The sequence below is a fragment of the Coregonus clupeaformis genome, chromosome 15, assembly GCF_020615455.1.
Source record: "Coregonus clupeaformis isolate EN_2021a chromosome 15, ASM2061545v1, whole genome shotgun sequence".
Classification (NCBI taxonomy): Eukaryota; Metazoa; Chordata; class Actinopteri; order Salmoniformes; family Salmonidae; genus Coregonus; species Coregonus clupeaformis.
Genome location: NC_059206.1, coordinates 36224972 through 36248927, shown reverse-complemented (window position 1 = coordinate 36248927; position 23956 = coordinate 36224972). Strand labels below are relative to the sequence as shown.

General features: G+C 44.3%; 4 protein-coding genes across 8 annotated transcripts in view; 1 reads left to right on the top strand and 3 right to left on the bottom strand.

Moving 5' to 3' along the window:
* Positions 1-88: 88 nt before the first annotated feature.
* Positions 89-2844, bottom strand: LOC121583322. The gene is made up of 2 exons (XM_041899501.2): positions 2754-2844; positions 89-2369 (listed from the first exon to the last, which is right to left on the bottom strand). Exon 2 carries the CDS (start codon positions 2270-2272, stop codon positions 467-469), a length of 1806 nt encoding a protein of 601 aa, XP_041755435.2. The 5' UTR covers positions 2273-2369; positions 2754-2844; the 3' UTR covers positions 89-466.
* A 1604-nt stretch (positions 2845-4448) lies between these two features.
* Positions 4449-8701, bottom strand: surf2 (surfeit 2). The gene is made up of 6 exons (XM_041898351.2): positions 8447-8701; positions 8133-8284; positions 7749-7852; positions 5305-5478; positions 4687-4802; positions 4449-4553 (listed from the first exon to the last, which is right to left on the bottom strand). The coding sequence occupies exons 1-6, from the start codon at positions 8522-8524 to the stop codon at positions 4467-4469; spliced, it is 711 nt and encodes a 236-aa protein (XP_041754285.2). The 5' UTR covers positions 8525-8701; the 3' UTR covers positions 4449-4466.
* A 769-nt stretch (positions 8702-9470) lies between these two features.
* On the top strand, positions 9471-11480 carry LOC121582502 (bublin coiled-coil protein). Of its 2 annotated transcripts, XM_041898348.2 has the most exons (3): positions 9471-9645; positions 9752-9866; positions 10231-11480. In XM_041898348.2, exons 2-3 carry the CDS (start codon positions 9779-9781, stop codon positions 10461-10463), a joined length of 321 nt encoding a protein of 106 aa, XP_041754282.1. In that variant the 5' UTR covers positions 9471-9645; positions 9752-9778; the 3' UTR covers positions 10464-11480. The 2 variants fall into 2 exon arrangements, with proteins under 2 accessions (XP_041754282.1, XP_041754284.1); XM_041898350.2 differs by having other exon boundaries at positions 9471-9866; positions 10240-11480.
* LOC121582500 (cip1-interacting zinc finger protein) overlaps positions 11432-23956 on the bottom strand; it is a 27480-nt gene continuing 14955 nt past the window's right edge. For 2 of the 4 annotated variants that reach the window (XM_041898344.2, XM_041898345.2), the window contains exons 8-15: positions 18767-18846; positions 18423-18626; positions 18028-18203; positions 17634-17841; positions 17252-17416; positions 16024-16105; positions 15705-15826; positions 11432-15569 (exon numbers count right to left, since the gene is read on the bottom strand). In XM_041898344.2, coding sequence (XP_041754278.1) covers positions 14949-15569; positions 15705-15826; positions 16024-16105; positions 17252-17416; positions 17634-17841; positions 18028-18203; positions 18423-18626; positions 18767-18846 — 1658 coding nt within the window. In that variant the 3' untranslated portion in view covers positions 11432-14948. The remainder of the gene's footprint in view (positions 15570-15704; positions 15827-16023; positions 16106-17251; positions 17417-17633; positions 17842-18027; positions 18204-18422; positions 18627-18766; positions 18847-23956) is intronic. The other 2 variants (XM_041898346.2, XM_041898347.2) reach the window with 2 other exon arrangements.

Genomic DNA, 23956 nt, shown 5'->3' with positions numbered 1-23956 from the left:
TGTAAAAAAATAAAAGTACAACAATTCCACTTTGACATTATGGGATATTGTGTGTAGGCCAGTGACACAAAATCTCAATGTAATCCATTTTAAATTCAGGCTGTAACACAAAATGTGGAAAAAGTCAAGCGGTGTGAATACTTTCTGAAGGCACTATAAGTCTCATATTGAACAAGAAACATACTTTTCAACATAACCTCTGAAGAAGTTTACCGAACAGGCAGTCAAAAGTACTGTAATGCAGTCAAGATACAGATACTACGCTACTGTTCAAAAACAGTTGCAAAATTCCTTGATAAAAAAAACATTCTATCAAAGGTATATTGAACTGGAGTGCAATAAGACTATAGAGAATATTTCCCTATTTACATGTCTACAAGTGAACCATTTAGTGGTCTCAACCCTATTCAGCACATGTAAAAGTTCATACTTCTCACACTTTTTGTACATGTAACAAATGTAGCCTTTACAACGGTTCCTGTTTGCATACTGTTCCAGTCGAGCTAGGGCCTGAGGCTGAGCTGACCCCAAAGGTGTGACTGACCACAAATGGAAGGTCAGCCACAGTGGCTTTCAAAGAGTCTGTGTAGTTGGTCTTAGCCATCCAGACCTGTCTTCGGATGGCTACAGAAGCAGCCATGACCCTTCCAGACAGTTCAGCCTGGTGGGAGGACAGCTGGAGGGTGAACTGGCCAATGAGCTTCAGCTCGTTAAGGGCCGCCACAAAACGCTGGGCTGGACGATCCTCAGTGATCTCCAGCAGAAGCCTCCTCTGGTAGTCTGATAGGTAGCGCAGGTAGTTGGCCGTCTTGGCAAGCATGCCAGCAGTCTGGTACATCCTCTCTACTAGAGTCTCAGTGAAACGCCAACGCTCAGCTGGCACCGGCGCCTCCTTGTTCTCTGTGGGCTTCACCGCCTGGAAGATGGCCGACATGAAGCAGTTGACCTGGGGCATCTGGTCGTAGGCTGGAGACTGGCAGTCGTGAAGCCTGTACATCTTAGAGAACAGCTCCCTGTACGGCTTCGAGCTGGCAGGGTTTGGCCAAGAGCTCTGGACCAGGTCCTCAAACTCTGGCACCATTGTGGGGTCTGGTGGGCTGGGGCTGGTTGGTGTGCTGGGAAAGTTTATGCCAAGATACTTGGCAGCTCGTGCTATGAGGCCCTGAAGCTCCATAGCTTCCAGTAAGTCCTGTTTGGAGATAGGACCCTCAGTTGACTGAGTGGCATCCTCCCCTTCCCGGTCTCCATCACTGAGAGGTCTCAAAGCAAACGAGATGGAGGACGGATCCTCTTCCTGCTTCACAATGGTCCCGGAGATAGATTCCGTCACCAGCTGCTCGCTGACAGGGCAGGATAACTCTCTCTGGTCGCCCTCCTGAGACGAGGTGGATGCCTGAGGGATGGAGGCGTGAAGATCTATAGTTTGGGCTGGAGTGGGGAACAACACAACAGCCTCAGCACCTCTCCTCTCCAGAGCCTCAATGCGCTTCTCCAGAACAGCCCACTGTAGCTGGACAGCCTGTTGAACCACATCCACCAGCTCCCCGTGCCTCCTCTCTGACCGGACAGCTTGCCGCGACTCCCTCTGAGACCTCCTTGCCTTTCCAGAGGGGGAGGAGTCATCTTCATCAGAGGTCCAGTCGGAAGAGGAAGAGGAGGAGGGAGAGCGTCTCCGCCTGTGGCTACCGCGGCTTCGTTTGGAGCGTTTGGAGCAGCACGATGAGAAACCGTGTCGTTTACAGGAGCTGGAGGTCAGCATGTGGGAACCTGATTGGCTCATGAACGGGGTGGAGTCAGCGGACTGCTGAATAGCAAGTTGTGAGAGGAAAGTGCCTTTTGGGATGCTCGAATTGGCCCCTGCCTGGGCTGGGGGTGGGGAGAGGATGGTGAACAACACTGGCATGGTGGACGAATGGGCCGCTGTGGAAGCAGAGAGCCGAGGTGGGGGCAGGGTGGGGACTGGATCTTCTTCTGGTTTTGGTTCCTTGATGGGAGCTGAGGTGGTCTCAGGCTTGGGTTGAACTTCAGACTGTGCTGCCTCGTGCTTCCTCTGCTGGCTCTCACGGTGCATTATCTCCTGAACTTTGGTGAGGCGGTTGATGCAGGTGCTCCAGTCCATCTTGGCGCAGTGGGGGCATTTGCCATACTCCAGCACAGCCTCCTTGGCATGCTGGATCCCCAGACAGTGCAGGCACAGCTCATGGGTGTCTTTGACAGGAATCTTGTGTTTGCGACAGTCACACCACGTGAACCTTGGAGATGAAGTTGCCATAGCAAACAGCTTTTAAGGAGAGCAAGGACCCAAAGAAGCGTCCCGGCAATGTTCTCAGTTTAGGAGATAATTTGTGGGGCTGATATTGTTTGTTCCCCTGTAACAAGGAATAAATAGCCATATGAGACCAACATGTATCATCATTGCACGCATATATTTTTTACGATTAGCTAGCTTGGTCAGTATAGTTAGCTGACATAAAGCTACGGCTGGCTATGAGGCGAGTCCATCACCGCAAAGAAAAAGCACGAAGATTAAGAAATTGATGAATATTTCAAAACGTAAAAAACATCACTTAGACTAGGCAGTGTGCGAATACAATTGGCATTAAACGGTCGTCTTTGTGTGTTCCCTCTCCCATTTGTTTGTTGACGTTGCGGAGGCCAGCCAAGGAAGCTAGCTAGAAGGTAAAGAAGCATGCATTGAAAACGTAGCTATGAATATTTGAAACCATATGCTACACAAATAAATGCACACTTACCCCGATCGAATCTGTTAAGGGTTGCTTTGTTATTTACTCGAAATTATTATCTGCAAAGATACACAGGACATGTGGAGAGATGTCTCCTCAGTTGTTCCTACGTCATACGCTGTGCGACAGAAGCTAAAGAGCAAAGATCTTGTAGTAACAACAAGATCCAAAGTTTGCGCGTTCTCTCAATCAGTTAGTCAAATACCTCAGCTGGCAGTTATCAAACGTTTCCACAATCTTCTATGGTAAAGTGAGTACATTTGGGACGTTTTCATAATTGGAGCTATATTATGAACATCGAATCCTGTAGTTGAGATGCTATATAGGACTACATAGGGTTGTGGGTTCGATTCCCACGCGGGACCAGTATGGAAGAAAAAAAAGTATGAAAAATGTAAGCACTCACTACTGTAAATCGCTCTGGATAAGAGGATCTGTAAGATGTACATTTGGTGCTGGGCATTAGCAGAATCCACGTCAAGACTGGAAAATGCTTTTGTGTGGAACATTATAGAAGTAGTGTTATCTGTCAACTCTTGCTCAAGATTGGACAGAAAAATTTATAATTAGCTGCTAGGAGAAGCCTTATGTTTGCATCTACAGTTGAAGTCGATAGTTTATATACACCTTAGCCAAATACATTTAAACTCAGTTTTTCACAATTCCTGACATTTAATCCTAGTAAAAATGCCCTGTCTTAGGTCAGTTAGGATCACCACTTTATTTTAAGAATGTGAAATGTCAGAATAATAGTAGAGATAATTATTTAAGCTTTTTATTTCTTTCACCACATTCCCAGTAGGTCAGACATTTACATGCACTCAATTAGTATTTGGTAGCATTCCCTTTAAATTGTTTAACTTGGGTCAAACATTTTGGGTAGCCTTCCACAATAAGTTGGGTGAATTTTGGCCCATTGCTCCTGACAGAGCTGGTGTAACTGAGTCAGGTTTGTAGGCCTCCTTGCTTGCACATGCTTTTTCAGTTCTGCCCACACATTTTCTATAGGATTGAGGTCAGGGTTTTGGGATGGCCACTCCAATACCTTGACTTTGTTGTCCTTAAGCCATTTTGCCACAACTTTGGAAGTATGCTTGGGGTCATTGTCCATTTGGAAGACCCATTTTCGACCAAGCTTTAACTTCCTGATTGAGGTCTTGAGATGTTGCTTCAATATATCCATATAATTTTCCTTCCTCATGATGCCATCTATTTTGTGAAGTGCGCCAGTCCCTCCTGCAACGAAGCACCCCCACAGCATGATGCTGCCACCCCCGTGCTTCACGGTTGGGATGGTGTTCTTCCTCTTGCAAGCACCCCCTTTTTCTTCCAAACATAACGATGGTCATTATGGCCAAACGGTTCTATTTTTGGGGGGAGCAGTGGCTTCTTCCTTGCTGAGCAGCCTTTCATGTTATGTCGATATAGCACTCATTTTACTGTGGATATAGATACTTTTGTACCCGTTTCCTCCAGCATCTTCTGAAATAATCAGTCTGTAAACAATTGTTGGAAAAATTACTTGTGTCATGCAAAGTAGATGTCCTAACCGACTTGCCAAAACTAGTTTGTTAAGAAGTTTGTGGAATGGTTGAAAAACGAGTTAATGACTCCAACCTAAGTGTATGTAAACTTCTGACTTCAACTGTACTTTGCAACACCCGACAGGATGAGAGCATATCACAAATTCAAGGTGCGAATAGAGAAGTGCAGCATTCCCCTTTATTTTCCATTTTTAACATGGTCTTTAAAACCTTTTATTTTACAGTAATGATTCTTGAATTTCTTCTGTAAACCACCAGCCTGAACCTGTCGAAGATACAAAGAGAGCGGTGTTACTAATTACAGTAACTCAACAACCACATTCAGACCTGTTTGTGTGAAAGACTGCTCAACAATATCGGTGGAAAAAAACAGTTCCGTGAGGGTTAAGCCATCTGACCTTCTTGCGTTTCTGTGGCGCCTGTTTATCAATCTCCATCTCATCATCAGTTTGAATGTCATCTTTTTCCGCCTCCATACCCTGTTCCGTCTCCTTTTTCAGAGAGAATAAAGTGGCTGTAGGGAAAGAAAAAGAAAGACATTAGTTTTCACCTTCCAGCAAGGAAGCAGATTTATCAAATGTACTTGAATCCACATTCTGTATGTTCTAGCACATCCACAGCAGACATTAGCTGTGTCCGAATACCCATACTAAAGCACTACATACTTAAACTGCATACTAATTTCGCTGTTTGATCTAGTAGAATTCACTCGTCTTTTTCGACTCACGTGTTTGACAGCAGCTGATAATCAGATAAATTAATGGGCTATACCAAAATGAACGAATGGCAGGAGTCAATGCAATCGCGCATTTACATGTATGCACTCACTAACTTTAAGTCGCTCTGGATAAGAACGTCTGCTAAATGACTAAAATGTAAATAGGAGTACAATTTGAAATTTCACATACTTTCAATCTATTTTTTTTGCATACTATTTAGTACGCTAGTATGTGTATTCAGACACCGCTAGTGTCACAATTGACTGTTTTACACATTAAAATGACTGAGGTACTAACATGGGTACAGGTCACTCATGCTGTCCTCTGAGTCGCTGCCACCCTCGTCGCTTGAGTCAGGAGCCCACGCTCCATTCCCCCGCTGGATGTTGCGCCCCCTCTCCCCATCTCTGGGCTTCTTCTGTTGGAGGCAGGCTGGCATGTACTTCACCCCCTGTTGTACACACTCTTCATCTAGGGGAGAGATTAGACAATTCATAAACTGTACAGGTGACAGTGAAAACAACCATCTATGTGGTGTTTCAGGTTGTTCTATTTTAAAGACATACAGTACCAGTCAAAAGTTTGGACACACCTACTCATTCAGGGGTTCTTCTTTATTTTTACATTGTAGAACAATAGTGAAGACATCAAAACTATGAAATACATATGGAATCATGTAGTAACCAAAAAAAAAAAAAAAAAAAAGTGTTAAATCAAAATATATTTTATATTTCAGATTCTTCAAATAGCCCCCCTTTCCCTTGATGACAGCTTTGCACACTCTTCGCATTCTCTCAACTAACTTAACCTGGAATGCTTTTCCAACAGTCTTGAAGGAGTTCCCACATATGCTTAGCACTTGTTGGCTGCTTTTCCTTCACTCTGCCGTCCGACTCATCCCAAACCATCTCAATTGGGTTGAGGTCGGGGGATTGTGGAGGCCAGGTCATCTGATGCAGCACTCCATCACTCTCCTTCTTGGTAAAATAGCCCTTACCCAGCCAAGAGGTGTGTTGGGTCATTGTCCTGTTGAAAAACAAAAATGATAGCCCCACTAAGTCCAAACCAGATGGGATAGCCATGCTGGTTAAGTGTGCCTTGAATTCAAAATAAAGCAGTGTCACCAGCAAAGCACCCCCACACCATAACACCTCCATGCTTTACGGTGGGAACTACACATGCGGAGATAATCCGTTCACCCACGCCGCGTCTCACAAAGACACGGCGGTTGGAACCAAAAATCTCACATTTTGACTCCAGACCAAAAGGACACATTTCCACCGGTCTAATGTCCATTGCTCGTGTTTCTTGGCCCAAGCAGGTCTCTTCTTATTATTGGTGTCGTTTAGTAGTGGTTTCTTTGCAGCAATTCGACCACGAAGGCCTGATTCACACAGTCTCCTCTGAACAGTTGATGTTGAGATGTTTGTTACTTGAACTCTGAAGCATTTATTGGGCTGCAATTTCTGAGGCTGGTAACTAATGAACTCATCCTCTGCAGTAGAGGTAACGCTGGGTCTTCCATTCCTGTGGCGGTCCTCATGAGCCAGCTTCATCATAGCGCTTGATGGTTTTTGCGACTGCACTTGAAGAAACTTTCAATGTTCTTGAAATGTTCCGTAATGACTGACCTTCATGTCTTAAAGTAATGATGGACTGTCGTTTCGCTTTGCTTATTTGAGCTGTTCTTGACACAATATGGACTTTGTCTTTTACCAAATAGGGCTCTCGTCGGTATACCTCGTCACAACACAACGGATTGGCTCAAACGCATTAAGGAAATAAATTCCACAAATTAACTTAAGGCACGCCTGTTAATTGAAATGCATTCCAGGTGACTACCTCATTTAAATGTTTAGCAGATGCTCTTATCCAGAGCAATTAGGGTTAAGTGCCTTGCTTAAGGGCACGTCGACAGATTTTTCACCTAGTCGGCTCGGGGATTAGATCCAGCGACCTTTCGGTTATTGGCACCATGCTCTTACCCACTAAACTACCTGCCGCCCTCATGAAGCTGGTTGAGAGAATGCGACGTGTACAAAGCTGTCATCAAGGCAAAGGGTGGCTATTTGAAGAATCTCAAATATATTTTGATTTGTTTAACACTTTCTTTGGTTACTACATTTACATTTACATTTACGTCATTTAGCAGACGCTCTTATCCAGAGCGACTTACATATTTTTTTATACTGGCCCCCTGTGGGAATCGAACCCACAACCCTGGCGTTGCAAACGCCATGCTCTATCAACTGAGCTACATCCCTGCCGGCCATTCCCTCCCCTACCCTGGACGACGCTGGGCCAATTGTGCGCCGCCCATGAGTCTCCCGGTCGTGGCCGGCTGCGACAGAGCCTGGATTCGAACCAGGATCTCTAGTGACACAGTTAGCACTGCGATGCAGTGCCTTAGACCACTGCGCCACTCAGGACTGCGCCACTACATGATTCCATATGTGCTGTTTCATAGTTTTGATGTCTTCACTATTATTCTACAATGTAAAAATTGTTTTTAAAAAAAAATCAAGAAAAACCCTTGAATGAGTAGGTGTGTCCAAACCTTTGACTGGTACTGTACGTCTGATGGATTGTAAAGATGCTTCACTGGTAAATTGAAAGTGCAGAACGAAAGTCCTCTGAAAACACACATCAACAATCAGTTGAAAAACACTGAGTGGAAAGGAAGCATTAACATTTGAGTGTAGGTAGGAGGAAGGACATTTTGGGTGGCAAAAAGTACTGACATTTCTTCTTCGCTTTTTGGAACCGCTTCCCATTGACATGCCGTAAGACGTGGTGTGGCAAGCGATTAATGTGTCTGAGTGTCAACTTGCAGAAGAGATGATTGCTGTAGGTCAGACATACAGAATTGGTCAGTAACCCTAACAACTGTTTAGAGTGGGGACATAACTTGAGGCAGACAGGCACTTGATAACCACAGAAGTCATATAACCACACTGCATTGGTGGCAGCAGTTGGAGAACTCTGGATGGGTCTGGAGAGAGATAGGGAGAATGTTTAGCCCCCTTGAATTTGGGTGCAATATCATGGCATCTGCCAAGAGGTGCTCCCCCTCGATCACTAAACCGTCAACTACTGAGAGAGTATAACTCTTGGGCAATACTTACGGTTGCTTCGAGCTGGGCACAACATGTGGTTCATATTGACTATAGTTGAACTCTGCAGTAGAACTCATTTTCTGATATTTCTTCCCTTTGGTGAAGTTCTGGAGCTCTGTGAGGTTGCAAGGACAATCATGTCCATTGAGTACGCATTTGATCTAAAGAAGAAAAAAAAGGATGAAACAAAATGCTGTCATATACATGTCATGTAGTTCACATCATTCGCATATACAGCCTAACATTATTAGCTAGCTAGCCAACGTTAATTAAGTTAAACTATACGATATTGTGAAAATAAGTTTGGTGCAGTGGAAATTAACCTTTTTGCCGTCGTCCGTAAGTTCAAAAAATGGGTGATTCAGAAGGAAAGCTTTGATATCTGCAGGTAGGTCCTCCATGGTCGATAAGCTAGATAGCTGACTAATATTCTTATTTTATTTTGCTAGCTAACGTTAGTTACTAGCTGCCCCTGTCATGTGTGCTCGGACCCACCTGGGTACGCGGGCGTATTTCTTCCGCTCAAGACGTATAGGCCCTGGCGGCACCTATTGTTCATAACAGTATGGCGCAGTCTGGGGTATTTATAGGACCTAGTACCACAGAGTTTCTAAACCCAGAGGCACAACGTTGCGATACTTCCGGGAACGCTTGCCAAACAGACCAGGCCGGGGTTTGGGTTTGAGAAGTCAATGAGAGAAGTGAAAACAATCTTCCTTAGTTGTTAATTTTCTCGAAATCTAAAGGCACAATCTATATTCGAGCCAATGTCTTAAGTAATTGAACATGTTATTACTCCAACCTCGTAAAAGTGACAAACTGACACGTTTTAATTTTTGAAAAAAAACCCCCCAACAACAATCGAAGTTGTGCCTTTGATTGACGGCCTGCACATGCGCGGTTTAGCGCGAGACGACAGTTAGACCCAATAACGTGTTTCTGCACATGAGTTTAGTTTAGCTGATCCGGGAGAAGCAGTTTCGGCCTATCTTCATAATGTACTGTCTTTGCTAGTCCTCAAGACAAAATAAAGACAACTGTCTGTAATGTATAAATACCAATAGAAATTGGACATTAAGATTCACTAAATTAAATAATGAAAAGTTAAACATGTACGTTGATATGAATGATATCAGAGGGGATAGGCCAAAGATAATATACAATCACAAGTTAAACTACATCACGAAACTGATTCTATCCTTTCTATTGTGTTCCAGTCTGATAGACAGTTTTTTAACTCATCATTGCAAGGCCAAATATATTGTAGATGTAGATCTCTTGAAGTATTTGTAAAGCAACGTTTGAACATCGCGTCAAGGCGTCATGTCGGGCAGCTTGTTTCTCAATGTTGTCATCAGTCAGCTGACACAGTACGCGACAGGCTGCGGTTGTTAGCTAGCAGTCCAGCAAAATCCAATTTGTGCATTACGATTTAGTCCTTTTTAGGTTTTTGTTTTCCAGCAGAATATTATATTAGAAACCACTACTATATGTGAAGTGCACTGGTGATGAACATAGTAATGTAAGTCAACTTGCATCTGTTTTTCTTAAGTTACTAACGCGTTAGCTATCTAGCACATGGGCTGCCAGCTAGCTAGCTAACGCATCTTTTCTCTAATTTATTTTAGTGTAGCTAATTCTACGTAAACAACAATATGTCTGGACCAAATGGAGATCCTAACTTCTCAATTGATGATGGCATCATCGACGATGAAGATGAATTCAGCGAAGAGGGTAATACCGGTATGTTTCAGAAGTCATCATGGAATCTCTGCGCCTATGATGAAGAGATAGTGTGTGTTTTTGTTGTTTAACTATCCTTGTGGGTACCAGAAGTCCTCATAAGGATATTAAAACAAGGAACATTCGGACAAGTGTGTACATTTCGCCGGTCCCCATGAGGAAATTTGCTGCTTAGGGGTTAGGTTAAGGGTTAGGTTAGGGAACATAGGATTGAGAAAGGGAATAAATGTTTTGGTCCCCACAAGGATAGTAAAACAAAACTGTGTGTGTTGTCATTCACAGCTGTGTACATAGGTAAGCCAATAGGGTGTCTGTATTAGGAATTGCACATCGTTGCTGTTCTCATATCACTCTCCTTTGGCAGAGTATGCAGCCATCAACACTATGCTGGATCAGATCAACTCTTGCCTAGATGACCTGGAGGAACGCAACGACTCACTGAATGACAAACTACATGAACTGTTGGAGTCCAACCGGCAGGCCAGGCAGGAGTTTAGAGTTCAGCTGAGGACCACTACACCCCCAGGAGAGGAGCAACTGTCCCCGGACAAGTATTCTCCGACCACTGAAGGGGAGAAGGGCGAAGAGGGAGCGTGAGTGGACAAAGCTGGACTACTAGATGAGCATCTTTCCTTTCCTCAATTGTTCCTGTGTGGTGTGTTGACACTTAAGTGAATGGGGTTTGTCCTTCTCTGTCCCTTACATGAAGCACTTATGAACCCTCCACTGAACTATACAGTTTGAAACCATACTCAGCTGTTGAAATCTTAAGATGGTTCCTGCTAAGTGTAGTAAATGAGCCAAAAGCTGGGTTAATTCTCTGTGTTTAAGTGACTAGTTTATACCAACACATACTATGTATACCAATGTTTCAGCTTAGCTATCTGTATACAGTCCTCAATTGCCCCCTTGATGAGTACTTATTTATCCCTGTGCTTGGTATGGGGGGAAAAGCATACAGAATAAGCTGTGATTCACGTCATAACTGGGGTGTATTCATTACGCCGAATCTGTTGCAAAATGTTTTGGAACAGAAACCGTTTACTCCAAACGGAAAACGTTTTGCAACGAAAACGAGTTTCTATTGCACAAATTCAGGTAGGTCTCCCAGTTTCGTTTGCTGTGTTAGATTCTTAAACGGTTTCTGTTGTAAAATGTAATGAATACACCCCTGGTGGTAGGTAAGCATCAACATTAACCTCTTTGTGGGGTAACTATCTATACAGTAGTAATGCAATACTCCAAATCATATGTGACCTTTGATTGGTCAATGTTTTTCTGTGACGTGCAAGAAGAGATTTTAACGTAATGTTTGTTTTGTGTTCCACTTTCTCCCATTCTGTTTTTCTTTGTGAGGTTAAAATACAGTATATTGAATGTGTTACTGTTAAGTAGCTGAGTGTGACATCTTGAGAATCGCTAACGTAAAGAACTAGCTCTTTAAAACAGATGTAATATATTCAATAATCAGTGAGGCAATTGTCAAATTTTATTATTATAAATTAAAATGACCCCAATACAGAAAACATCCCAAAAATACATGAAACTTCCAGCTGCTAGAAAACTCTTGTTCAGCGGTTTTATTTGTAGAATAAAAGTACATTAAGAAACATACAGCTGTTTGAAATGTCACTTAAATGACCCTTTGTCATGCTCTGGTCCTTTATATTTCAGTGGGACCCAAACCAGATAGACTAGAAGACAAATGAGCTTGCCAATATGGGTTTGTTTACACAGGCAGCCCAATTCTGATCTAATTGGTCTTTTGACTAATCAGATCAGCTCAGAAAAAGATCTGTGAAAATTGGGCTGCCTGTGTAAACAGTCTATGCATCTGCTCATCCTCTGTACAAGTGAACTAATAAAACAACTAACTGCCCATTCACTGAAAGTATCAGTATTATCTGGGAGAGACTTGTTCCTTGAAAGAACATATGGTGGCTGTGATTGGGGACTCTTAACTGGAGTGCTACATTACTAGATTCAGTCTTGTGTAGTTCTGTCTACAACTTAAGAACAATTATCCTATATTCAGTCTCCTCTCACCAAGAGGCCAGTGATAAATGGTTATCCATGTCTTGTCAATGAATAGATCACAAGCTGGTGAATCATTCAATTTCTTCTGTTGGTGTTCTTCAAAATCAGAGCTTCTGGTTATCAGTTTCTGTACCTGTTAGTCTGCTACACACATTTATTATCACTAGGGAAAATACACTTCATTCTCTGTGCCTGGAGCCAAGAGATTATCCTGACCAGTTAGTTTACCCCGGTGAGGTCTCATGGTTAGGAAAAACTCCAAGTCCTATAATTTTTTTCACTTCATTATTGTTGATAATAATGTTACAAATTTGCAAGGTGACAACTGCCATGCAATGTTCGTACAGACAATTATACTCAATGAAAATGACTCTAAGGCTGCGATTGGACATGCAGCCCAATTCTGATATTTCCCCCCCCCCCTAATTGGTCTTTTGACCAATCAGATCAGCTCTGAAAGTGCTGATGTGAAAAGATCTGATGTGATTGGTCTAATTAGACCAATTAGTGGGGAAAAAATATCAGAATTGGTTTGCCCCTCAATACGCAGTCTACTACTCCAGTGTATTGGAACTAACAAGATGTGCGTGAGAAAAAAGAAATAAGGAACAACTTCTACACTAATTGACTATCAAAGGAGAAAAGACACTTCATTCTCCATGCCCGAAGCCAAGAGTTTCCTGACCAGTTAAGCTGCGTTTGGACGTCCAATTCTGATATTTGTTCACTAAATTGGTCTGGTCTTTTGACCAATCTCATCAGATCTTTTTCAGAGCTGATTGGTTGGTTAAAATACCCATTAGGCTGTGTCAAAACTTGACAGTTCATACAGCTTTTGTATTCTAAACATGCAGTTCTGATCATGGAATTCCGCAACCACATTAAAATGGGTCTACCGCGTCCAAATTGTGTCAGGATTCCCTTTTTCCTTAAATGCAGTATGCATTCTGCAAGCGGTGGAACAGGCTAAATCTGACAACTTGATGGCAGTAACCAACTACTGTAGCTAATTAGCCAGCAAGCAAAGCTAAAGGGAGCGCAAACAGGTTACTGTAACTCTAAACAAAAAAAATTAAGCCGGCGGGCTAGCATTTCTAAAGCCAGCAAACACGTTCCCCATACGCTAGGTACGTATTTCTTCAGTTTAATCAAAATTTAATGAAAGATTGTGTCTCTTGCTCCAAAAACATACATTTTCTGGAGACTTGTGGGCGGAGTGCTGATGACATCGCCCACTGTATTCACTTTTGGTAGCGTGATTGCGTCCAGACTGAGGAGAAATCCGCACACAATGAGTCTCTGACCACCACCTAAGGCAGTCAGCCAGATCGAAACAATTCCAACCACAATGTGACTTTCGTTTATCTAGACCTGTCGTTTCAATGCATCTTCGTATTGTAAGTGTCAAGTGTAGACACGGCCTTAGTGAAAAAAGATCCAAATTGTGCTGCCTGTGTAAACGCAGCCTTAGTTTCTCCAGGTCAGGTCTCATTGTTTGGAAAAATTCCAAGTCCTATCATACCACTTTAATATTGTTGATATTAATGTTACCAATGTGAACAGTCACAATTCTGCCATGCAATGTCACTTGTACAGACAATTATACTCAATACAAATGACTCTACTAGTCCAGAGTATTGGAGCAAACAAGATGTGAGAAAAAAGAAATAAGTAACAACTCAATTTAAAAGGTAGAAAACTAGCACAAAACTACTCAACTCTTTTACAATGTCATGTTTGTGATGTGATAGCTTGTTAATGCAACATTGCTTTCAGTTCAGGACATTTGAAATTATTAATATTAATGGGGTGACAGGGTTTGGAAATCCCCCATTGTATTAGCTGGCTATAGGTAGGCCTAATGCTTCCAACTGTGAAAATGAGTGAATACTGAACTTTACATAAAACTGGTTATTTCTGAGAACAAACAATGGCAGAGTTTGTTCTAGGCCAATGTGTTCTCCCCATCTGAGTCACATCTAAAGGACCGTTTTATGGTCTCAGGACTTGTCTAGTCCAACAGAGCTTGATAGAACATGATGAGCTGATTAAGAGCAGCTATATTCTAAGGCTCACTAAAATCATGTTCTGCTTCTTAACATTCTAGGAACGCTAATGATCTATAATCCTTCCAGTCTTGTCAAAACCATAATCGCACAGCCTTGGAGGTTCAAGTGCAACTTGAGAGCAATACCAGTGGGATTTAGGCAGTTTCAGCAACCAATGGGTTAAAGAGCTAAACAAGTCAATTAAAATGTCTTTAGCAGTATAGTGATGTGGGGAAAGCAGCACCTCAGGGTGTATCTGAGCTAAATAGACCAAGCAGTTAAGACTTTCCCCATTTGAAACACCCCTCTAACCAATCTCCTCGCCTGCTAACATCCCAAGAAATCTCCAAAACAGTTCAGAGAATTTGTGTAAAAAATGTCTTAGACAATAAAATGTCAAGGACAATAGCACTTCAACAAAGCTAGGATCAAATCAAGGTTCATAGTTACTTGATATTCAAACAAAAGTACTGTTTACTTTTTAACCGTTTACTTCCCACCCCCATCACAAAATATTTTCAGATAAGTCGCCTGCTATGCTTCTTCATTCAGTTCCTGGACTAAAACACCACTCCATTCCTAAACCTGGCAACAATGTGTTGAGTTAGACAGTTAGCTAACTAGAACACAACATGTATAAACTAAAACGGACCTTTGTTTTCATTTTACCCTTTTAACACTATGACAGCAACACACACATCCACAATTTCTTTCCGCATAGTTCTCTTCAGTCAGGTTCCACTGAATGCCTGTTAGAAATACGACTATCTAGTTGTGTTATTCAAAAATTAAACACCTAAAAACCTAGAAATATAGGTTAGAGGATCACCGGTTTTGAGTTGCCAGGTCAGTCTTGGTCTATTGAGCTATACAGAAGAGGAGGCGGGGGACCCTGTCCCAAACTAATGGCACCCTGTCCTAGGGTAGCGATTGTACTGGATATCATTTATTTCTTCCGCTCTCACTCACTCTCACTCACTCTCCCTCCCGTTCTCTCTCAACGTCTCCGTGTTGTCCTCCCGGACTTCCTTTTGGATGGGCCCTTTGCTTTCCCTTTGCCTGTCTTCTCCTCTGGAGCAGCTGCCTTTGCCTCTCCCATGACTGGCTCCTCCTCTGCCTCTTCTGTGACTGGTGCTGGCTCCTCCTCTGCCTCTTCTGTGACTGGTGCTGGCTCCTCCTCTGCCTCTTCTGTGACTGGTGCTGGCTCCTCCTCTGCCTCTTCTGTGACTGGTGCTGGCTCCTCCTCTGCCTCTTCTGTGACTGGTGCTAGTTCTGGGGTTGGCTCTTCCTCCTTGTCCTCTGGGTTTACTGGGCTCTGCTTCTCTGGGGAGGCTTGAGCCGGAGTCCCCCCAGTGCTGCTGGTGGTGGTGAGGTCCTGCGGGGATGAAGCGGAGGCTGAGGGAGTGTTGTCCTGGGGTTCAGGGCAGGGTCTGGAGGGCCTCAGTCTGGTTATGGAGATGGTCGGCTGCAGTACGGTAGGGCTGCTGAGAAGCTCTGAAGGCAGGCTGTTTGAATCTGAGATGATGTGGTTACTATCACACTCTGCATCTCCGTCCATCCCGTCTATGGGAGTAGGTTCCACTGTGTCATCCTTCTGGCTACGCAAGGCCCTGTACTTCTGTAGGGGAGAGAAGGCACAAACGCATAGGATTTAACAGAGATGACTACAACAGGTAGGCAAACCTGTTAATTTGATGTGCGTTGTCTTAATTCATACACAACCATACACAAGACATGCGATTATACAACCAACCTTGAGGTTCTCAAAGTGTTTGAGTGACTTGCAGTGCAAGTGGCGGGCTGAGGACTCAAAATGGTAGAACTGCTGGCAGAGTCTACAGAGGAACCCAGCCACAGGAACCACAAAGCTAGAACCTGGGAGACAGGCAGAGAGAGGCAAGTCTGACAACAGAATCACACATGACAAAATCACAATGTGCAATATAGCTACATATAACATGTACTTATAAATGACAGATTCTGAATGGCTTTCATTTGACTATGGCAAGTCAGTGAGTGTTGTGTAATGACTCAGACAGTGAGTGTCCTCTCATGTAGGGTGTGTCACTCACCGTACACCGTGTCAGGGTCATACTCCTCATCTTCATCTACGTCCTCTAGTAGAGCCACCTCCATCTGGGTAGGCCAGCCCTCCTGCCACACCAAATACACACATTACCAAATAGATCCAAACCAACACAACAATGATATACAGAAGTTTCATGAAGATAATAACATGTCTCCCAACATTTCTCCAATATTGACACTGGGAAAAAAAGAGAATATGTGCATGGGAGAAAGAGCAAGAAAAAAGAGACGTGGTGTGACTAGGGATAGGCATGAGTAATCGAGTACTCGAATGGACATCAAAACTCGATCTTTAACCAGAGATCACATTTTTTTCAAATACTGTAAAACGATTTGGTGGAAAGTGTTTTGTGGTTTGCCCCACCCAAAAAAAAAAAAAAAAAAAAAAAGTGTTGTCTTGAGAGGATCTGCAGAGAAGAATGGGAGAAACTCCCCAAATACAGGTGTGCCAAGCTTGTATCGTCATACCCAAGAAGACTCAAGGCTGTAATCGCTGCCAAAGGTGCTTCAACAAAGTACTGAGTAAAAGGTCTGAATACTTATGTAAATGTTATATTTCCGTTTTATTTTGTAAAGTTAATTAGCAAACATTTCTAAAAACCTGTTTTTGCTGTGTGTGTAGATTGATGAGAAAAAACAATTTAATCCATTTTAGAATAAGGCTGTAACCTAACAAAATGTGGAAAAAGTAAAGGGGTCTGAATACTTTCCGAAGGCACTGTAGGTGTGTCTGTTGTTGACTGTTAAGGGCTCAGGAAATAAGAGCGTCCTGTCTGCTAAATTAAAACAAGGCTATGCCATTGCACAGCCATCGCCATTGCACAGCCATAGGCTTCTACAAGCAAGCACCACTGCTGAGGTCACAGCCTTTTAAAATATTTTCTTCCACAATATAAAATAACCAGTTGATATTACGGTTTCAATAAATGAATCTTAAAATGGCAATCGTTTTTTTATTGACTGAATATACGAGGCAATTTAGCAATTAGAATTTGTTATCTCTAATGGTTATGCTAAATTAGGCATTGTTGTGCACTGTTGGGATTTAGATAAATGCACACATATGATTTTCCAGTGCGGGACTTGCCCTTATGTTCTAAAAATATATATTTTTTCCATTCCAAAAAATCATGCGAGTATAACAGTAAAAAAAAAAAAAAAAAAAAGGCCCATCCCCATGTGTGACAAGGCGTGTACATGCAGATGCCTAACCTTTCCATGGGAGCTGCCTTGTCCTCCATCTTCCATTTCCTCTTCATCCTCTTCCTCCTCGCTAGCCTCCTCCTCCTCATTCTCTTCCCCATCGTCTACAAAGCAGCCTTGTGCGTCCATGGCAACCAGTTCAGCCAAGGACTCTGCCCCCCCCTCCTCCCGAAGCTGTAGTGGGAGGAGCACAGAACAGTGAATAAGAAGGAGGGAATGTTTTGACAAGGGTTAGGTCCCAAGTGGCACCCTATTATTCCCTATTTAGGGCACTACTTTTGACTAGGGCCCATAGGGCTCTTGCCAAAAGTAGTGTACTACTGTACTTAGGAAATAAGGTGCCATTAGGGACTCCAAAAAGGCAGAGATGAGTAGACAGAGACACACACACCTCGTCAACTCTCTGCTTGTGCCCCTGGGATTGCATGTGCTCCAGGAACAGGAGTGGGCTCCTGAAGTGCCTCTTGCAGACGGTACAGGAGGGGTTGGAGGTGCGGCTGCCCAGCTTGTGCTCCCTGGTCCTGCGGTGCACCATGACTGTACTGGTGTAGTGGATTTGGCAGGTAGCACACCAACGCTGCGGGCCCGGTTTCTTCTCTCTATGTTAAACACACACAGCTCCATGAGGACCATATTCATAGGGACAAACCGTAGCAAAACATTTTGCAATGGAAAACGAGTGTTTCTTATTAGACCATTTTAGGCAGACCCTTCCTGTTTCAGTCAGCTTTGTTTCATTCGACCCCTATCGCCTAATGATTGAGTCTTACTTAAATCCCATTTACCTGTCACCAACGTGCACTAGTACTGACCCGTCCCTGAAGGATGAGCTGTCCCTGCGGCCTCCCTGTAGTGACTCCTGGACGCGGGGCATCAGGGTGACCAGACAGGCATTGGACATGTGTTGGATCTCCATCATCCTCTGCTGGTGGGCCAGGCCGTTCATGTGACTCTGGAAGTTCTAAGAAGAAAAAGAGGGATACAAAGAGATGTAAAGAGAGATGCAGAGATATGATACAGAGGGATTCCTGTCTCACTAGCCTCGGGCTGACATCTCAACCATGTGGCAGCTAATGAACTTGACTAACAGGGTCGCTGAAGCGTCAAGCTGAGTGCTTGCCTTGTACCATTCAAAAGCAAACATTTCCCTCTACACCCCGAGGGTGTGTGTGCGCTCTACCTGCTGGTTGTGACAGGCGAGAGTGCAGATGTAGCAATAGAACTTGTTGGCAGCATCACCCCCCTCCTTGCCCTCTTCCTGCCCCCCTTCCAATGCCCCTGGGGCAGCCATGCCCTCTGCCATGTCCTCCAGGCCTGGAGTGAATGCGTGGCTCTCACCACTCAGCTGTTCAGAGGCTGTCATGGCCGACACTCCACTCTGAACCTGCTCATACACAAGGAGGGCCATCAGATCAGGTCATCTTATCACTTTTTGGGAGCAGAAGTCAGTGCCCAGCTATCCATCTGAACTAGCATTACAATCACGGTTTGGGCTTCTGTAACAAATGACTTTATAAAACTCACCTCGGCTGCTCTGCTCTCCTCCAGTGCCTCTGCAGCCTCTGGTTCAGCCGTGCTCCCGCCCTCCTCCAGAATGACACAGTCTGTTAATGGAGAGGAGAGAACAGGTGAGAACTAGTCCTACCAAGCCAAAGGTGAAAGGCCAGAGCTTAAGCCACAGATATACCCATCTATGGTGTTCTATATCTATGGCTGTAGCTCTGTGGGAGTAAAAGGCTTGGAATGGCTGTTAGAATGTAAGGGCTAGAATAGTACAATATATAGATAAAAGTATGTGGACACCCCTTCAAATTAGTGGATTCGGCTATTTCAGCCACACCCGTTGCTGACAGGGTGTATAAAATAGAGCACACAGCCATGCAATCTGCATAGACAAACATTGACAGTAGAATGGCCCGTACTGAAGAGCTAAGTGACTTTCAACATGGCACCGTCATAGGATGCCACCGTCATAGGATGCCACCTTTCCAGCAAGTCAGTTTGTACAATTTCTGCACTGCTAGAGCTGCCCCGGTCAACTGTAAGTGTTGTTATGTGGAAACGTCTAGGAGCAAAATCATCTCAGCCGCAAAGTGGTAGGCCACACAAGCTCACAGAACAGGACCACCGAGTGCTGAAGTGCGTAGCGCGCAAAAATCGTCTGTCTGTCCTCGGTTGCAACACTCACTACAGAGTTCCAAACTGCCCCTGGAAGCAACGTCAGCAAAATAACTGTTGGTCAGGAGATTCATGAAATGGGTTAGATCAGGCTAAGATCACCATGCGCAACGCCAAGCGTCGCATGGAGTGGTGTAAAGCTCAATTGGACTATGGAGCAGTGGAAACGTGATGAATTGGAACGCCAACTGCGAGCCAGGCCTAATCGCCCAACATCAGTGCCCGACCTCACTAATGCGCATGGCTGAATGGAAGGAAGTCCCCGAAGCAATGTTCCAACATCTAGTGGAAAGCATTCCCAAGAAGTAGTGTGGTCGTGTTCTTTGTTGTGTGTCCGTGTAAATAGACTGGTTTATTTTTATTTTTTTCGTACATATTTCCCTATCACACTTTTCATCCTTCTACTAAATATACTTTCCTGCAACCCGTCTCACTCAATGTGGAACGGATTCTATTATTTACTCACCTTTATCTAGAATCTCCAGTTGAAACTAGCTAGCCAGCTAACTAGCTACTTGCTATTAGCCACCGTTAGCGGTTTTCACCCAGAACATCGGATTTTCTGCCGGAATAACTGGACCCTAACAACGGATCGCAACTAGCTAGCCGCAACCGAATGGATGTTGCTGTAGGCTAACTGCCCCCGAAGCAAGCACCAGTTAGCCTTGAGCTAGCCTCGAGCCAGGCCCATATCCCGGCTATCTACATCTTTGTCTACCAGACGGGAGTAGCCAGCTAACTAGCTACTTGCTATTAGCCACCGTTAGCGGTTTTTCATCATTGTCCGTGGCCTGCACTACCTACCAGCCAGCTCTAGCCTGGACTATTATCGGCCAGTCTGCACTGTCTGCACAGCGCGTTATCGACCCAGAACATATCGGATTTTCTGCCGGAATCACTAAATCACTGGACCTTTAACACCGGATCATCGCAACTAGCTAGTTGCAACCAAATGGATGTTGTTGTTGGCTAATCAGCTTTGAGCTAGCCTCGAGTCAGGCACATCTCCCGGCTATCTAACTCTCTGTCAACCGGACGGGTCCTCCTAGAGTCGACACGGAGCCCCGCCGATCCATCACGACTGGTCTGCCGACGTAATCGTTTGTGGTTTCAACAGACTTACCGTTGCGACGACCACGAAGATCCATCTGCTAGCCCCGGCCCGCTAGCACACGCAAACAACAGCCGTGCTTCCTGCTCGCTGTGCTGTAGCACCAATTCGAACTGCTCTCAGACTCACATATTGCTGTTCACTGGACCTTATGATCACTCAGCTGCACAGCTGATGCCTGCTGGACTGTTCCTTTACACGGTACCCTGTCCTGTTTATCTGTTTCGCCTCAGCCTAAACTTTCATCGCCATTACCAGTTGTTGTCTTAGCTCTCTCCAATAACACCTGTGATTGCTTTATGCCTCTCTCCCATGTCAATATGCCTTGCCTATTGCTGTTCCAGTTAGTTCTTATTATACAATTTCAATATAGAACCCCAAGTCATTCTCAAACTGCCTCAAATAGCTCCTTTGTTCGACCCCACATACACGCCGAGACCGGCTCAATCGGTGTCTCCAGTGATGCTCTCTCTTTCATTGTTACCCAACGCTTAGGTTTACCTCCACTGTACTCATATCCTTCCATATCCTTGTCTGTACATAATCCCCTGAATCTATTCTACAACGCCAGGAAATCTGCCCCCTTTATTCTCTGTACCCAATGCACTAGAAGACCAGTTCTTAAAGCCTTTAGCCGTATCCTTATTCTAGTCTTCCTCTGGTGATGTAGAGGCTAACCCAGGCCCTGCAGCCCCCAGTATCACTCCTACTCCCCAGGAGCTATCATTTGTTGACTTCTGTAAATGTAAAAGCCTTGGTTTTCTGCACGTTAACATCAGAAGCCTCCTTCCTAAGTTTGAGTTATTCACTGCGTTAGCACACTCCGCCAACCCTGATGTTCTAGCAGTGTCTGAATCCTGGCTTAGGAAGGCCACCAAAAATTCAGAAATTTCCATCCCCAACTACAACATTTTCCATCTAGATAGAACTGCCAAAGGGGGTGGAGCAGGATCTCAGCGATCACTGCCTTATTGCCTGCGTCCGTAACGGGTCCGCGGTCAAACGATCACCCCTCATCACTGTCAAACGCACCATAAAACACTTTAGCGAGCAGGCCTTCCTAGTTGACCTGGCCCAGGTATCCTGGATGGATATCGATCTCATTCCGTCAGTAGAGGATGCCTGGTTGTTCTTTAAAAGTGCTTTCCTCTCAATCTTAAATAAGCATGCCCCATTCAAAAAATTCAGAACTAAGAACAGATATAGCCCCTGGTTCTCCTCTTGACTGCCCTTGACCAGCACAAAAACATACTGTGGCGTACTGCATTAGCATCGAATAGCCCCCGCGATATGCAACTTTTCATGGAAGTTAGAAAAGGCTAGCTTTTTCAAACAGAAATTTGCATCCTGTAGCACTAACTCCAAAAAGTTTTGGGACACTGTAAAGTCCATGGAGAATAAGAGCACCTCCTCCCAGCTGCCCACTGCACTGAGGCTAGGAAACACTATCACCACCGATAAATCTACAATAATCGAGAATTTCAACAAGCATTTTGCTACGGCTGGCCATGCTTTCCACCTGGCTACCACTACCCCGGCCACCAGCTCTGCACCCTCCGCTGCAACTTGCCCATGCCCCCCCGCTTCTCCTTCACACAAATTCAGACAGCTGATGTTCTGAAAGAGCTGCAAAATCTGGCCCCCTACAAATCATCTGGGCTAGACAATCTGGACCCTTTCATTCTAAATGGACCCCACCACATTCTTATTGGCAGACTAAATAGCCTTGGTTTCTCAAATGACTGCCTCGCCTGGTTCACCAACTACTTCTCAGATAGAGTTCAATGTGTCAAATCGGAGGGCCTGTTGTCTGGACCTCTGGCAGTCTCTGGGGGTGCCACAGGGTTCAATTCTTGGGCCGACTCTTTTCTCTGTGTATATCAATGATGTCGCTCTTGCTGCTGGTGACTCTCAGATCCACCTCTACGCAGACAACACCATTTTGTATACATCTGGCCCTTCATTGGACACTGTTAACAAACCTCCAAACGAGCTTCAATGCCATACAACACTCCTTCCGTAGCCTCCAACTGCTCTTAAACACTAGTAAAACTAAATGCATTCTCTTCAATCGAACGCTGCTGGCACCCGCCCACCCGACTAGAATCACTACTCTCGACGGGTCTGACCTAGAGTATGTGGACAACTACAAATACCTAGGTGTCTGGTTAGACTGTAAACTCTCCTTCCAGACTCACATTAAGCATCTCCAATCCAAAGTTAAATCTAGAATCGGCTTCCTATTTAGCAACAAACATGCTGCCAAACATGCCCTCGTAAAACTGACTATCCTACCGATCCTTGACTTCAGCGATGTCATTTACAAAATAGCCTCCAACACTCTACTCAGCAAATTAGATGTAGTCTATCACAGTGCCATCCGTTTTGTCACCAAAGCCCCATATACTACCCACCACTGTGACCTGTATGCTCGTTGGCTGGTCCTCACTACATATTCGTCGCCAAACCCACTGGCTCCAGGCCATCTATAAATCACTGCTAGGCAAATCTCCGCCTTATCTTAGCTCATTGGTCACCATAGCAACACCCACCCGTTGTATGCGCTCCAGCAGGTACAGTGGGGGAAAAAAGTATTTAGTCAGCCACCAATTGTGCAAGTTCTCCCACTTAAAAATATGAGAGAGGCCTGTAATTTTCATCATAGGTACACATCAACTATGACAGACAAAATGAGAAAAAAAATTCCAGAAAATCACATTGTAGGATTTTTAATGAATTTATTAGCAAATTATGGTGGAAAATAGGTATTTGGTCAATAACAAAAGTTTCTCAATACTTTGTTATATACCCTTTGTTGGCAATGACACAGGTCAAACATATTCTGTAAGTCTTCACAAGGTTTTCACACACTGTTGCTGGTATTTTGGCCCATTCCTCCATGCAGATCTCCTCTAGAGCAGTGATATTTTGGGTCTGTCGCTGGGCAACACGGACTTTCAACTCCCTCCAAAGATTTTCTATGGGGTTGAGATCTGGAGACTGGCTAGGCCACTCCAGGACCTTGAAATGCTTCTTACGAAGCCACTCCTTCGTTGCCCGGGCGGTGTGTTTGGGATCATTGTCATGCTGAAAGACCCAGCCACGTTTCATCTTCAATGCCCTTGCTGATGGAAGGAGGTTTTCACTCAAAATCTCACGATACATGGCCCCATTCATTCTTTCCTTTACACGGATCAGTCGTCCTGGTCCCTTTGCAGAAAAACAGCCCCAAAGCATGATGTTTCCACCCCCATGCTTCACAGTAGGTATGGTGTTCTTTGGATGCAACTCAGCATTCTTTGTCCTCCAAACACGACGAGTTGAGTTTTTACCAAAAAGTTCTATTTTGGTTTCATCTGACCATATGACATTCTCCCAATTCTCTTCTGGATCATCCAAATGCACTCTAGCAAACTTCAGACGGG